A 12,324-nucleotide genomic window follows, 5' to 3' on the forward strand; every position below is an offset into this window, starting at 1 on the left:
CTGCTCTCCAGCTCTGCTTTGAGGCACCCAGGAGGGAGGTGGGAGCTCCGGGGCACTGCAGTAAATCAGGGGCAGGGAATGCAAAGGTGGTGATTTCACACTGCCCGTGGCCAGGAGGGAGAGCCAGGGGAGGGGCAGAGCTCTGTGCAAAGCCAAATCCGCAGCTCAGATGGTTTGTGATGCTCCTGGTCACGCTAAAACCCTTTGCCCTTGCCCTGTGAGGAAAGGAGGAAGCTGAGCTGGCTGTGGGGGAGATCTGCCTGCGCCCCCAGCTACACCCAGCCAACCTCAGGGTGTATTTCCACCTCTCCTTCCCCCACTCCTGGGCAGAGGATGAGCTGCCTGCACTGGACTGCCAGCCCCAGTAATGTGAGGCTGAGCACAGGTACCTCAGGTTAGTGGTGTACACATTGGGCTGCCCAGGGGAGGGAAAGGGCAGCAACAGCTCCCTGTCCTGGCAGCTTCTGTGGGGAGAAATCACTGGAGACTGTGAATTTTGGAGATTGGCTCCTGAGAGAGGGCAAAAGTTACCCAGAACCTTTCTGAAGCACCTCCAGCCCCTCCAGTCCTGCTCTCCTGCTGGAGCTGGGAAGGCAGCCAGCTTTGGCAAGGCAGAGGCTGCACTAAACTGTTGTTCTTCCTTCTGCTTCTCCTAAATATCACCGAAATGCCATGGATTGTCCTCAGGCTCAGCCACGCCTGCTGCAGCTGTACCAGTCTTACCCCAAGGAAAGAGGCTGCTGGCAGCACCCAGGGTGAGCTGGGGTTTGGGTGGGAGGTCTGTACCCCCAGACCAAAGCACCAGCACAGAGTCAGGAAGGGAAAACAGATTTCCCAGGAATAACCAGCCTGCTCCTGTGGTCATCCCACCCCAGCCCCCCAGGACAATGATGATCAGGATGAGTTACACCTCTCAGCATTTGCTTTTCTCCTTGTTCCATCCTTTCCTGCATTTAACACGCTGCTGCAGCAGCACAGGAGCAGCAGGTGGGCTCCAGTGACCTGACATATGGCCATCTGGAGAATCTTTATTTATGACTCTCCACACACATCTCCTCTGTATCTTGACATCTGTGCTCGGGTGCAGGGCTGGGCTGCCCAAGGACGTGGCAGCTCCATGTGCAGAAATGATGCTGCAGGGGAAGAGGTGCTCAGAGACCATAAGGCAAAAGTCTGCTCAGTGAAAAGGATGAAACCCAAGAGATGTGCACAGGGCAGGTTTTTCACCTCCTCCAGACCTGGTCACTCTCCTCCACAGGAGGTTAACACAAAGGCTGCCAGCCTGGAATGAGTGCTGTGACTCAGCAGGGCAGCCCTGCTGCAGAGCTTGGAAGAGAGAGGATGAAGGTCTCATGTCAGAGCCACAGCACCAGGAAACAACTGCCAGCACAGAGGGTTGGCTTATCTGGGTACACACAGCTGATTTCTGCTCTTCCCTTATCTGGAATATGCCCCAGATCTCTTCCTCCTCCAGGGAATCTGCTCAGAGAGAAGGGTGGGATGACCCACACCTCTACAAACCGTCCTCAGAGGGATTGTTACCCACCACAGCACTGCTCAGCCACAGGGAGAGCACAGGGAGCACTGACACATTTCTCACCTTTAGCCAGCGTCCTTCTGGCCTCTGATTTCATTGCAGAAAGCCACAAAAGGGTGTCTCCTCTCCTTTCCCAAAAGGGAGCAGATTTCCAGCACAGGCTATAGCTGCATGTTTCCAAAAATGCAGCACGGGATTGGGGAGAAGAAACAACCCCAAAATCCAAACAGAGCAGGGAGTTTGTTAACATTCAGGAGATTTGAAGAAGACCTTGGAGAACCTAAAAGTCAGCAGGTGCTGAGACATAATCCTCTTCCACCTCAGCTCCACTTGCCCATGCTGTCCTTGAGTCCCTCCTGGTATAGGCAAAGCTTTCTGCTTGTCCCTGCAATTCCCCCAGACTCTGCTGGGTTTGGACTGCTGACACAAGAAAAGATTGAATAACCTAAGCCACACGATGAACCTCAAGCTCTGAAAAGTCTCCAATGCTCAGAAATGTGCTCTATCTGCTGTATTAAAAATAGCAGGACTGGAACAAAGGCGTGTTCCTGTCCTGCAGCCTCATGGAGCAGTGCCCCTGGACCACCTGGGCACCCAGACTAGACACACACCTCTGCAGGTGTGCACACACTGGTTTTAACACCCTGTGCTGCCTATTTCAGGTTTGAAATTGCTGACAAGTTAGAACAGTCTGCCACATGCTTTCCATTTCTTGTTTGGAACAGCCTCTACCACATTTACCAGGTCTGGCCTGTCACTCCTCCTCAGCGTCCTCCAGTTCCACATCCTCCCCTGCCCCCCTCCAACACCATCTTTAATCCTATTAATACCACCTAATAATTACTTTGTTCCAAGCCTGCTGAGTAACGACTGCCAACGCTTCTATTTCATTACTATTCCTGTAAAGAAACCAAGCTTTGAACATGCTGGATTTCTGCAGAGGAGTGACAAGGACTGTGCTTGCTGTCCTCCTTGCCCACATCTTCCATGGGGCAGGAGAACAACCAGGCACTTTATTCTCCATGCATCTACAACAGCCACAACTGTGTGATGTGGTTGAGAATGATGAACTAATTAAAATCAAAAAAATAAAACACAGTTAAGAGAAAAACATAAATGTGGGAGGAAGATAAAAGGCAGTGACCAAGGAGTATCTATGACTTAGGTATCTTCTAAGAACTACCCCATGTTCCCTGGCTCAAACCAACAGTTTGAGCTCACCTCAGTTCCTCCAGAGGTGCTGGGCTTTGGCTTTTCCTTCACTCATCAAAATAAAGTCTGTTCAACTTAGAATTCAACCTACACGGATGAGAGCAATTCAAAGCACCAGCGTAAGCAGCGCAGAGCACGGAGGAAGAGTGAATTAATAACTTCCTTCATTAAAGCTTACCTTCAAAGAAGTCAGCAACAGAACTCGTCATCACCATCTTCTTGCAGACATTTATTTTTATATTCACAAGAGGATGAATGTAAGAGAAATTTATGGAGATGCTAAATCAAGGCTTTTGTTCCTAACTAGAAAGAAGTCGCTCTCAGCAGTTTAATTATTGTCTTAGTGCAGGACTGACGTTTCAAACGCTGTGCTCTTTCACTAACTCCTTTAAAATCAAATTACATAAGAGATTAAGGTAACACGAGGTAAGAGAAGTAATGCCACCTCCTGGAAAAACAACTTTTGCATAATTTCACTCAGTTATCCCTACACCCATCCTGATCTGGTCACACCTGGTTCCCAGTGGCTGTGCTGAACAAGGAGCCCAAACCCAGGCAGCAGCAGAGCTGAAAATAATCAGTTCATCCCCTTTCCAAGGCTATTTCATCCCTGCTGAAACCAATCCCCTCTCAGAGACCTACAGCCTCCACCGTGCAAAGGACAAGCACATCAGGACACCTCCACATGGTACACTGAAAAAATGAGGCTGTTTTATTGATGATTAGACTGCACTGGCAACAAGCATCAAGCTAATACAGATAGACTTCAACCAAAGCATGAGCTTTGAATCAGAAGTCGGTAAGTGACATGATGCCTTAATAAATTAAGGAAGTTAATTCCTCCCCGTTGTCAAATCTTCACTTGAAGTTCTTTGCAAATTCCTCTCCTTTCTTAATAGAGCCCTTCAGCTCAGACATGGCTGCAGCAACCATCTTCTCTTCAAAGGGGGAGAGCTTGCCAAGGCCTAGGTTCTTCTCAATTCCTTTTTTCTGAGGGAAAGAGGATTTAAGGATTAACCATTCATTGAATGACCTAAAGAGTAGCTTAACAGTTCTGACTGAGTATTATCCAGCTGAGACAGGGACCCAGCCTGGCACCTGTGTCATCTCTAGTCTGCCAACCTTGTGCTTCCTGGAAAGAAGCTTCTTACTATCTGTGGCAACTTCTAGAGCCCTCACCAACTCCTCATTCACTGTTCACATGTGTGAAACCAGAAGCCAACCCAGCAGCTCCTTCAAGAGGCGACTGCCACCAACTGACCCTTCCTAACTCCACACCCACCATGTGGCAAGAGGATCTCCTCTGGTGTGTATCCTTTTCTTGCCATCTCAAACTGCCCCAGAGTGGCACTCCCAGGTTTTCAAGATGTCTATATTCCCTCTTAATATCCCTCTGCTTCCACCCTCTCACCAGCAAACACCACCCTTTGCATCCCACCAGCCATGACAGGGCTGCAGCATCACTGTTTTCCACTCCCCCAGGGTATGGGTGACAAAAGGAACACTGCTTTCAGAGTTCAGCAGAGGTCCTGAAAGCAAGCTGTTAATCCTAATCCACGCTGCAGCTCCCCATGTGCCTCAGTTTGTGAGGATTTGCTTGTAGCAGATGAAGCTGAGGAGACAGGATTGCTGACTCTGGTTAATCATAGGAAAGCCCAGAGTAAACAGGCCTGACTTGAGGCAAATGTGACCTCTTAAGCCAAGTCTGAACCTCTGGTTACTCAGTGACCTGCACTCTAAGAGCAGATAAAAGCAGCAGCATCCTTGTCAAGCTGAGCTGTGTGCCTAAGTACCACACCCAAACACTGCAGACTCTTAAAGGCACACTCAGCAATAGCAGGCATGAGCTAAACTGAAACCCCTGAGTAAAACCCACATGAGGTTTTACTGCTGTTCATAAGGCTTGTGATGTGAAGTACATACCCCAAGCTGCAGAGGTGTAGAGAAGTAGGGGACCTCTGTCACATCTGACCGAACAAAGGCACATTCAACAACCCCCTGCTTTCCACTCATGGCCTCCAACAGGGAGAATGCAAATCGAGCACCAGCATAGGCCATGGACAGGGTGGCAGATCCTGCAAGAGTTACACCACTTTCAGAACACAGCACATTGAAATTTGATACTTCCTTTAGCATCAAAGGTTTCCATACTAGTGTGCTGTCAGTAATAATGTGTCACCGACTTCAAGTTCATGGCCAGTAAGATAAAGCAGAAGCTTTTGGCCAGCTACATGTATCTAACTGATAAGATTTATAAAACAAACAGCTTAATTTGACAGAGAAAATTCTTTTAAAGCCATAGGTGGTGTGGGATCAGTTAATATTTAGTGTTACATACTGAGCTGTAGCACAGCCCAGGCAGCAGCTGACAGAAGAGCAGTGAGAATGACAACGAGCAGTTCATAACCTGTAAATAAGAATAAACTGCAGAGGACTGCAGCCCTACAGACAGCCAACAAGAATTACCTGGGAGCTTTACTCAAGAACCCACCTGCTCCTGCTTTAGCTTGGACAACTTCAGTCCCAGCTTCTTGAATTCTTGCTGTAAGCTTCTCCAGCTGATCCTGAGGAAACTCCACTTTTGGTGTGCACTGGATGGGAAAAAAGAAGTTACTACAAGTACCAGAACCCCTCCAGATTCAGTATAAACACAACATTTTTGTACCACTGCAGTTGTTATCAATAATTCTCAACTGGGCAAAATGGGTTTTCCCAGCTTGTGTGACACTGAGCAACTGTAAAAGTCAGAGCTGGGGTTACTGCATGGCTGGAACAGGAACCCAGCCATGCCCAGCTTCCTCAGGAACAAACCACAGCTTCACAGCCAAACCAGGCCTTGCCATGGCTCCTCACACTGTGTAGTCCTGTGCATTACAGACACCCTCCAAGCTTTAGGAATTTCAGAAAGTCATCCTGTAAATATCTGGGTCACCGTGGCATTATGGAAGTCAAGCCTTATGGAAGATCCAGTTTCCCAGCAGTATTTAGGAATTCACTGAACCTTCAGCTACAGCCACACCAGCAGCTTAAGCACAGTTGTGTCTGTCCCAATGGACTGCTTAACTAAAGCACCTCTCAGCATTCAGCCCTTGCTCTTATTCCCAAGAAAATCCTTCTCTAAAGGATACTTTATTCCCCACTTAGAGCACAGCTTTCCTCCCTTTGTTACAGACTGCTCCTGGCCACATCCCAGCACCTCCCCATGAGACTGCACCTGCTTCAGAACTGCATTTCAGCCTGGCTGAAGGGCCAGACTAGCAGTCATGGCTGGAACAGGCTCCCTGCACAGCCTGAGCTGTGCTTTCAATGCTTGAGCTTTGAGTGGGGCTTCCACTCCATCACAGCAAAATCAATTTTTCTCCTGTCATGAGATACCTGTCACAGGACAGGTATCTGTCAGGACACCTAAACACCCACACTACCCCTCAGTTCTTATCCCAAACTCCTTTAGAGGAAAGCTGGAACTATTTATACTGCCCAGATGGGTTCAGATTTAGGCTGCTGCCTTCTACTTCATCCTGCACCCCATCCCAGAAGGAAAGCAGCCATGAGAGCAGGAAAACTCTCTGTGCTCTATCCTAGCACATCTCCTGCCATCACAAAAGCACTTTATATCAACCCTAACATGCTGCTGAGTGTGCTGCCACACACAGCTGTCACCCTGACTCACCTGAGAGATCAGAGGGATGATGGTCTTCCCAGCATGGCCACCAATAACTGGCACAGCTACTCGAGCTGGATCCAAGCCCTGAAGGAAACACAAAACTTTCCAGCTTCTGAAGCACACAGGCAAGAAAAACAAGTGACTTCACTCCCTGTCCTGGATATCAGGACACACAGGGCAGGAGTTCCAGAGCAGCTGCACTCTAGGGACAAAGCCACATCCACAGAGCAGAACTCTGGGTGGCTCTGATCACTTCATAAAGTTACAGCATATTGTTACTGCAGGGCTGGGTAAAGAGCAGCACAACATAAACACCAGCAGGGCTATTAAGAGCAGTAACCTGTCACAGCTCCTGATACTTTGCAGAGTATCCTGTGACACACAGCACAGAGTTTGACTTGCAAACACACACCACAGCTCAAGCCTCTCCTCTGGTTGCATGGCAGGGTTGGGAATGCCAAGGCAATTAAGGCCAACACTCAGCTCACTTGCAGGGCTCAGCTGTGAAAAGGAAAGGTCAAAGTCTCTCGAACCACATTTTGCAAGAAACCTTATCTTGAGGCTCCTCTAAATAAGGGAGACAGGGAATCACTGCCTTTGCCTCTAGCTGCACAGAAATCTGAGCTCCTTTGGCTCTCTGCAGTGATTTTGGAAGCATTTGATAGATCTGATGATCAAAGCAGGCAGCATCCCTCCCCCTGCACATTAACCATGACCTGCCTTGAGTTCAGCCACAAAAGTATTTGCTCTGACGATGTCCAGTGTTGTAACACCAAAGATTTTGTTGGGGTTGTACACACCGTGCTTCTTGAAGACCTCTGAAGTTATTGGGATGGTTGAATTTACCTACAAGCAAGAAAAGGCAAGCACTGATTAAAAGCAGTTTAATAAAGAAGCCAATGCATGAACTTAACAGGCCAATTAACAACCTGAACTATACTTCCAATTTGGAATCAACTGTAGCCAATTACTTTAATGTCTAAATTGAAAAGCAATTTACAGTCAGGCTGGAATAAAAATCATTAATTTTAAATAACCATTAAGACAATAAATTTGTTCATTCCCATTACAAAGGCTCCTCCCTTAGTGAGCTAAGGCTTTTATCCCAGCTAATACACCAGCTTGCATTATAACCAGTCACAATGACTTGGAGATATTAAGCACTTTTACATCCAAGTTTTCTCTGAATTAAAAACAGCCAAGAAAAATGGGTTAGTAGAACCAGGCTTTTCTGCAAATACACTGCAGACTTTAAACATACTGGTCAAAATTAGTAGGAATTTGGATTACTCTAATATTTGGTATACTCTAGTATCTGGAATTTGGTGAGGTTTTTCCTCTACATTCCAAGGTCTCCAGAAAACACTTACTGGGTTAGAAATGATACAGATCATGGCTTCTGGACAGTGCTTTGCACAGGCAGTTGTCAAAGAGGCAACAATGCTGGCATTGGTGTTGAACAGGTCGTCACGGGTCATACCTAAAACACAGCCAGGGCAGGATTCCAGGTTACCCACAGTGACCATCACAGGCAGGAAATGCAGTCAAAATCCAAAATGAAAACTCTGCTCTGCACAGACACACATCTGGTCTCACAGGTCAAGAACAAATTCTCCAGCTGCAGTAATGAAATGGCTCCACAGGCAACTCCTCTCACTAATAAAGAGATCAGCCCTTCCCAGGAGGAACCAGCCCAACAGAACCCACTCCACTGAGGCTGCCTGAGTGCACTGTGACCACACAACCCACACCAGGTGCTCAGAGCAGCACAACTGCCCCCAAGATGAACTCTCCTTCCTCTTTTAAGTCACTTCCACAACTACAGTTTAAATGACAACTGCTGTGTGCTGGTTGTGCAAGTGCCACCTCCTATTGCTACTGCAGCAACTACTTTAACCATGAAAAATGAAGATTTAAAAAGAGCTAGGCTCTTTCTAAAGTCTAGAATTTTGTTATGCTCCTAATAGGATACTGGAAAACAGAAATGGAGGAGGTCAGAAATATTCCAGGAAGGTTTAACAGAATTTATTCAGAGATGCCCCAAGAAGTTGCTGTAAAATTGACACAAAACAAAATTGATTATTACTCTTCTGCTGAGAAATTAAACAAAGAATCAGCTTTTATTCCTTGAGCATTGCTCTGGGACAAGGAACACTAAGGGAGATTTAGGGTCACTTGCATGAGAAGCCTTTGCAGTTCAGGCCCAAGGAGGAACTCCAGGGATCAATTTAGCCCATTTCAGAAGGGAGAGTGTCAGAGAGGCTGAAGGAGCTGCCTGGTACCACCAGGAGCTCAGGGGCAGGAGCATGGACAGACCCCTGACACCCCAACAGACACAGCTCTGAGCAGCAGAACTGCAGAGATCCACAACAAACAGAACCTACCTGGTTTTCTCGGGACTCCTGCTGGAATAACAACAACATCACAGCCCTTCAGACATTCTGGCAACTGCTCAGGTCCCATGTAGCCTGAAATGGAAGACATTCAGGCATTATGTTTCTGACAGTTATGAAACAGTTGACACTTTGAAGTATAAAATCATGCCCAGAGGCATCCAAGTCTTTTTATAAAATTTAACCTTCAATTTAGACTTGATGCTGAAAAGCAAAGAAACACAACTAAGGATGGATCCCATTTGATGTTTTATTTTTATCCTTGTTTCAAAACTTACAGAATGAGAGTGGTGAGAATCTCACATTCACCTGTTTCCAAACTCTCAGTGTGGAGTGTATTTACTCTCCAAAAGCCTTGGCACTAGAACCAGTGTCCCCAAAGAACTGCAGACTGGCACATTCATGTGAAATGTCACCTTTTGGTGATCAGATAAAAGAAAGATGAGCAGATTAAGTTTTGATTTCATCAGAATCTAAGAGAAAAGAAGCACATGGAATCCACCCAGGGAGTGTTACACCTATTTCTAGTCAAACTTTTAAATTCAGCACTCTGAGATAATTTCACTGAATGCTTCCTGCCAGATGTCACAAATTTCCCTTCAACCACAGCCCATATTTATCTCCATACACATCAACCTAATCAGCTAAACCTTAATTAATCATTCACTGCTTGAGGAAAAAGCTACTTAAATTGATCCTGGGCTCCAGGATCAGTGGGTGAGGACCTCCCCGCAGAGGCAATGAGCACTGAGGGTCGGAGCCACCCCTGTGGGAGGATCCCTTTGGCAGCCGGGCCATTCCCAGGGTACCTTTGACGCTGGCTTTGGTCTCGATGTGGCTCAGGTCGGCGGCCACGCCCGGCGTGTGAGCGATGTCGTAGAGGCTCAGCTTGCTCACCAGGGGGCTGTTCTTGAGCAGCAGCGACAGCGGCTGCCCGATGCCCCCCGAGGCCCCCAGCACGGCCACCTTGGCATGGTTCTGTGCAAAACAGACAGCAAACACGTTGGAGAGCTGCTCTGGCGCTCACCCACCCTCCCCCAGCAGTGACCTTGGGGATTTCACCACTCTTTCTTTACTTTTAGTTCTGCTTCTCATTTTTTTTATCAAGCACTGTGCAAACTTGATGGTTTAAGGCTAAAGGAAATGACCCTCACAGCAGCCTGCCCGAGGTTTGTTGGTAGGACAGGTTGGAGGAAATGGTTACCTGTGATCTGAGCTCAAAAGGGAAACAAGGCTCGGTTAAAGGAACCCAAAAAGGGTTAAAGGAGATGGTTACCTGTGATCTGAAACTCAAAAGGGAAACAAGGCTCGGTTAAAGGAACCCAAAAAGGGTTAAAGGAGATGGTTACCTGTGATCTGAGCTCAAAAGGGGAAGCAAAGCTAGGTTAAAGGAACCCAAGGGATCTCCCCCCAAAAGAAATACCTGCCTGACACTAACACCTGCCACTCTGTGGGACCAGGCCTGGTTTAGGGCAAATCTGCTTTGTAGTTTTTCTAGTTTATGGTGCCAGTATAAAAAAAAATATGCTTTCCATCTGGCAAATCAATACATTTAATGGAGTACAAGAAATGCAGTAGTATCTTGGATTTATATCAGGTCTAAACACGTTCTTCACATATAAGCAGTGCATACATGTGAAGAACATGTTTAGACCTGATATAATTCCAAAATAGCACCTGCAGATTGAGGACTGGGAATATTAAGTGACTACAATTCCCAGCTTTGATCACATGGCTGAGAATCAAGTTAAATCAACTCTGCTTGGTTGCCCCATGAACCAATTTTGTCCTCACTCAGGTGCTGACTGGCAGGGTGTAATTTCTCTCAAAAATGCCTGTTTGCAAAGCGTTGCTCCACAAAAGGAAAGCTTCTTCCAGGGTCCAGAATCTTAAAGTGCAACACTGCCAAAGTGATGGAAAACTCCTGTGGAGCTGTAACAGGCAATTACTGCTGATAAAGCTATTCCTTATCACAATCTTTCCAGATAAAAGCCAGAACAGCTCCACGTCCCTTGATGAACAGCTTAATTACTGTGCTATGCAGGAAATAATCTACCCCAGATTAACCTCAGCCCAGTTTTCTTGCTATTGTAACAAAGATAATTTTGCATGAAATTCTTGAAGAGGAAGCAAAGTCTGGCATGAGTCACTGCTGAGCCCCATCTGTGACCGAGCTGATACTGTGGGGTCAAAATCTCACTGCTAATCAATGCAGTTTGCATGAAAAGACTTAGACAAGGCTCTCCTATATAACACATATTTATAGGTGCAATAATCAGTGTTTTACATTCCCCCAGGCCTATTAACACTGGACAGAGGTCGGTTTCTATCCGTGCAGCCACGCAGAGTGCTCTGGAGCCAGCACAGTGGATTTTGGCACATGAAGGATTACTGCTAAACCAACCACCAGCTTTAGCTCATAACACCTCCTTAACACAGGGGCATTTTTGCACTGGAGTGGGGAAGCACCAAACCCATCACTTTCTGCACACCATCAGAGTGAGTTCATACAGCATTGTCACACTCACAGCCCGGCAGGGCCACGGCGCTGTCACCGGGCACAGCCAGCACCGAGACCCCCGAGCCCTCTGCCCTGTGTGCCTGAGGCTCCCAGCCCCTCTCCGAGGAGTTCTGGGCTACACCCGAGCCCTGCAGCCCCTCACTGCGGAGCTACCGGGCTCCACAGTCCCCTCACTGAGGCCCTGGGCTCCTTCCCGGCCCCGCAGCGAGGACACGGGGCCCTCCCTGGGCTCCACCGAGCCCCGCTCCGAGGAGGGGTCTGGGCTACATCGAGCCCAAGGAGGGCTCTGGGCTCCACTCGATCCCCGCAGCCCCGCTCCGAGGAGGGGTCCGGGCTCTACCCCGAGACCGAAAAGGGCTCCGGGCTCCACCCGAGCCCCGCAGCCCCGCTCCGAGGAGGGGTCTGGGCTCTATCCCAAGCCCGAGGAGGGCTCCGGGCTCCACCCGAGCCCCGCAGCCCTCACCGAGCAGACCCAGGGCTCCACAGCCGAGGAGCACCGGCGCTGCCTCCCAACCCCGCACCCCCATCGAGGGCCTGCGTTCCACCCGAGCCCCGCAGGAGGAACTGCGTCCAATTCCGGCCCTGCAGGCTCAGAACGGAGAACAACCCGCCTGCATCCCCGCTCCGCACCCCTCCACCGGGCAGCGCCGGTGCTGCACAGCCCCCTCACCGAGCAGCACCGCGGCTCCTCCCGCGCTTCCCCCTCGGGCTCCAGAGCGGAGGAGGAAGCGCGGGGCCGCACTGCGGGGGGCGGTGTGTGTGCACGGGCCGTACCTGGGCGGAGGTGGCGATGCCGCGGCGCAGGGCGGTGGCGGTGCTGAGGCGGGACAGCATGGCGGGCACGGCGGGCACGGCGAGCGGCAGCGGCTCCGGTGACTCCAACGACCTCCAGGGCCCGCGCTGCGCCTGCGCGGCCCCGCCCGCCGCTCTCGCGAGAGTGCCGCCCGCGGCGGAAAGGGAGGGGGGGAAGTCTCGCGAGATCCCGCCTGAGGTAACC

At 49.1% G+C, this 12,324-nt stretch overlaps 1 protein-coding gene across 1 annotated transcript; it reads right to left on the reverse strand.

Annotated features, from left to right (window-relative positions):
• Nucleotides 1-3,438: 3,438 nt before the first annotated feature.
• Nucleotides 3,439-12,242, reverse strand: MDH2 (malate dehydrogenase 2). Its single transcript, XM_058817792.1, has 9 exons — nt 12,102-12,242; nt 9,616-9,784; nt 8,798-8,881; nt 7,784-7,893; nt 7,134-7,259; nt 6,420-6,497; nt 5,241-5,340; nt 4,673-4,824; nt 3,439-3,739 (listed from the first exon to the last, which is right to left on the reverse strand). Exons 1-9 carry the CDS (start codon nt 12,159-12,161, stop codon nt 3,608-3,610), a joined length of 1,011 nt encoding a protein of 336 aa, XP_058673775.1. The 5' UTR covers nt 12,162-12,242; the 3' UTR covers nt 3,439-3,607.
• Nucleotides 12,243-12,324: the final 82 nt, after the last annotated feature.

This window comes from Ammospiza caudacuta, chromosome 20, assembly GCF_027887145.1.
Source record: "Ammospiza caudacuta isolate bAmmCau1 chromosome 20, bAmmCau1.pri, whole genome shotgun sequence".
Lineage (NCBI taxonomy): Eukaryota > Metazoa > Chordata > Aves > Passeriformes > Passerellidae > Ammospiza > Ammospiza caudacuta.

Excerpts from the sequence above, each read along its gene's own strand:
- MDH2 (XM_058817792.1), bottom strand. The coding sequence starts at position 12,161 with ATGCTGTCCCGCCTCAGCACCGCCACCGCCCTGCGCCGCGGCATCGCC. Across the intron at positions 9,785-12,101 it reads GCATCGCCACCTCCGCCCAG|AACCATGCCAAGGTGGCCGT; the intron begins GTACGGCCCGTG and ends TGTTTTGCACAG. Across the intron at positions 4,825-5,240 it reads CCAAGCTAAAGCAGGAGCAG|GATCTGCCACCCTGTCCATG; the intron begins GTGGGTTCTTGA and ends TAACTCTTGCAG.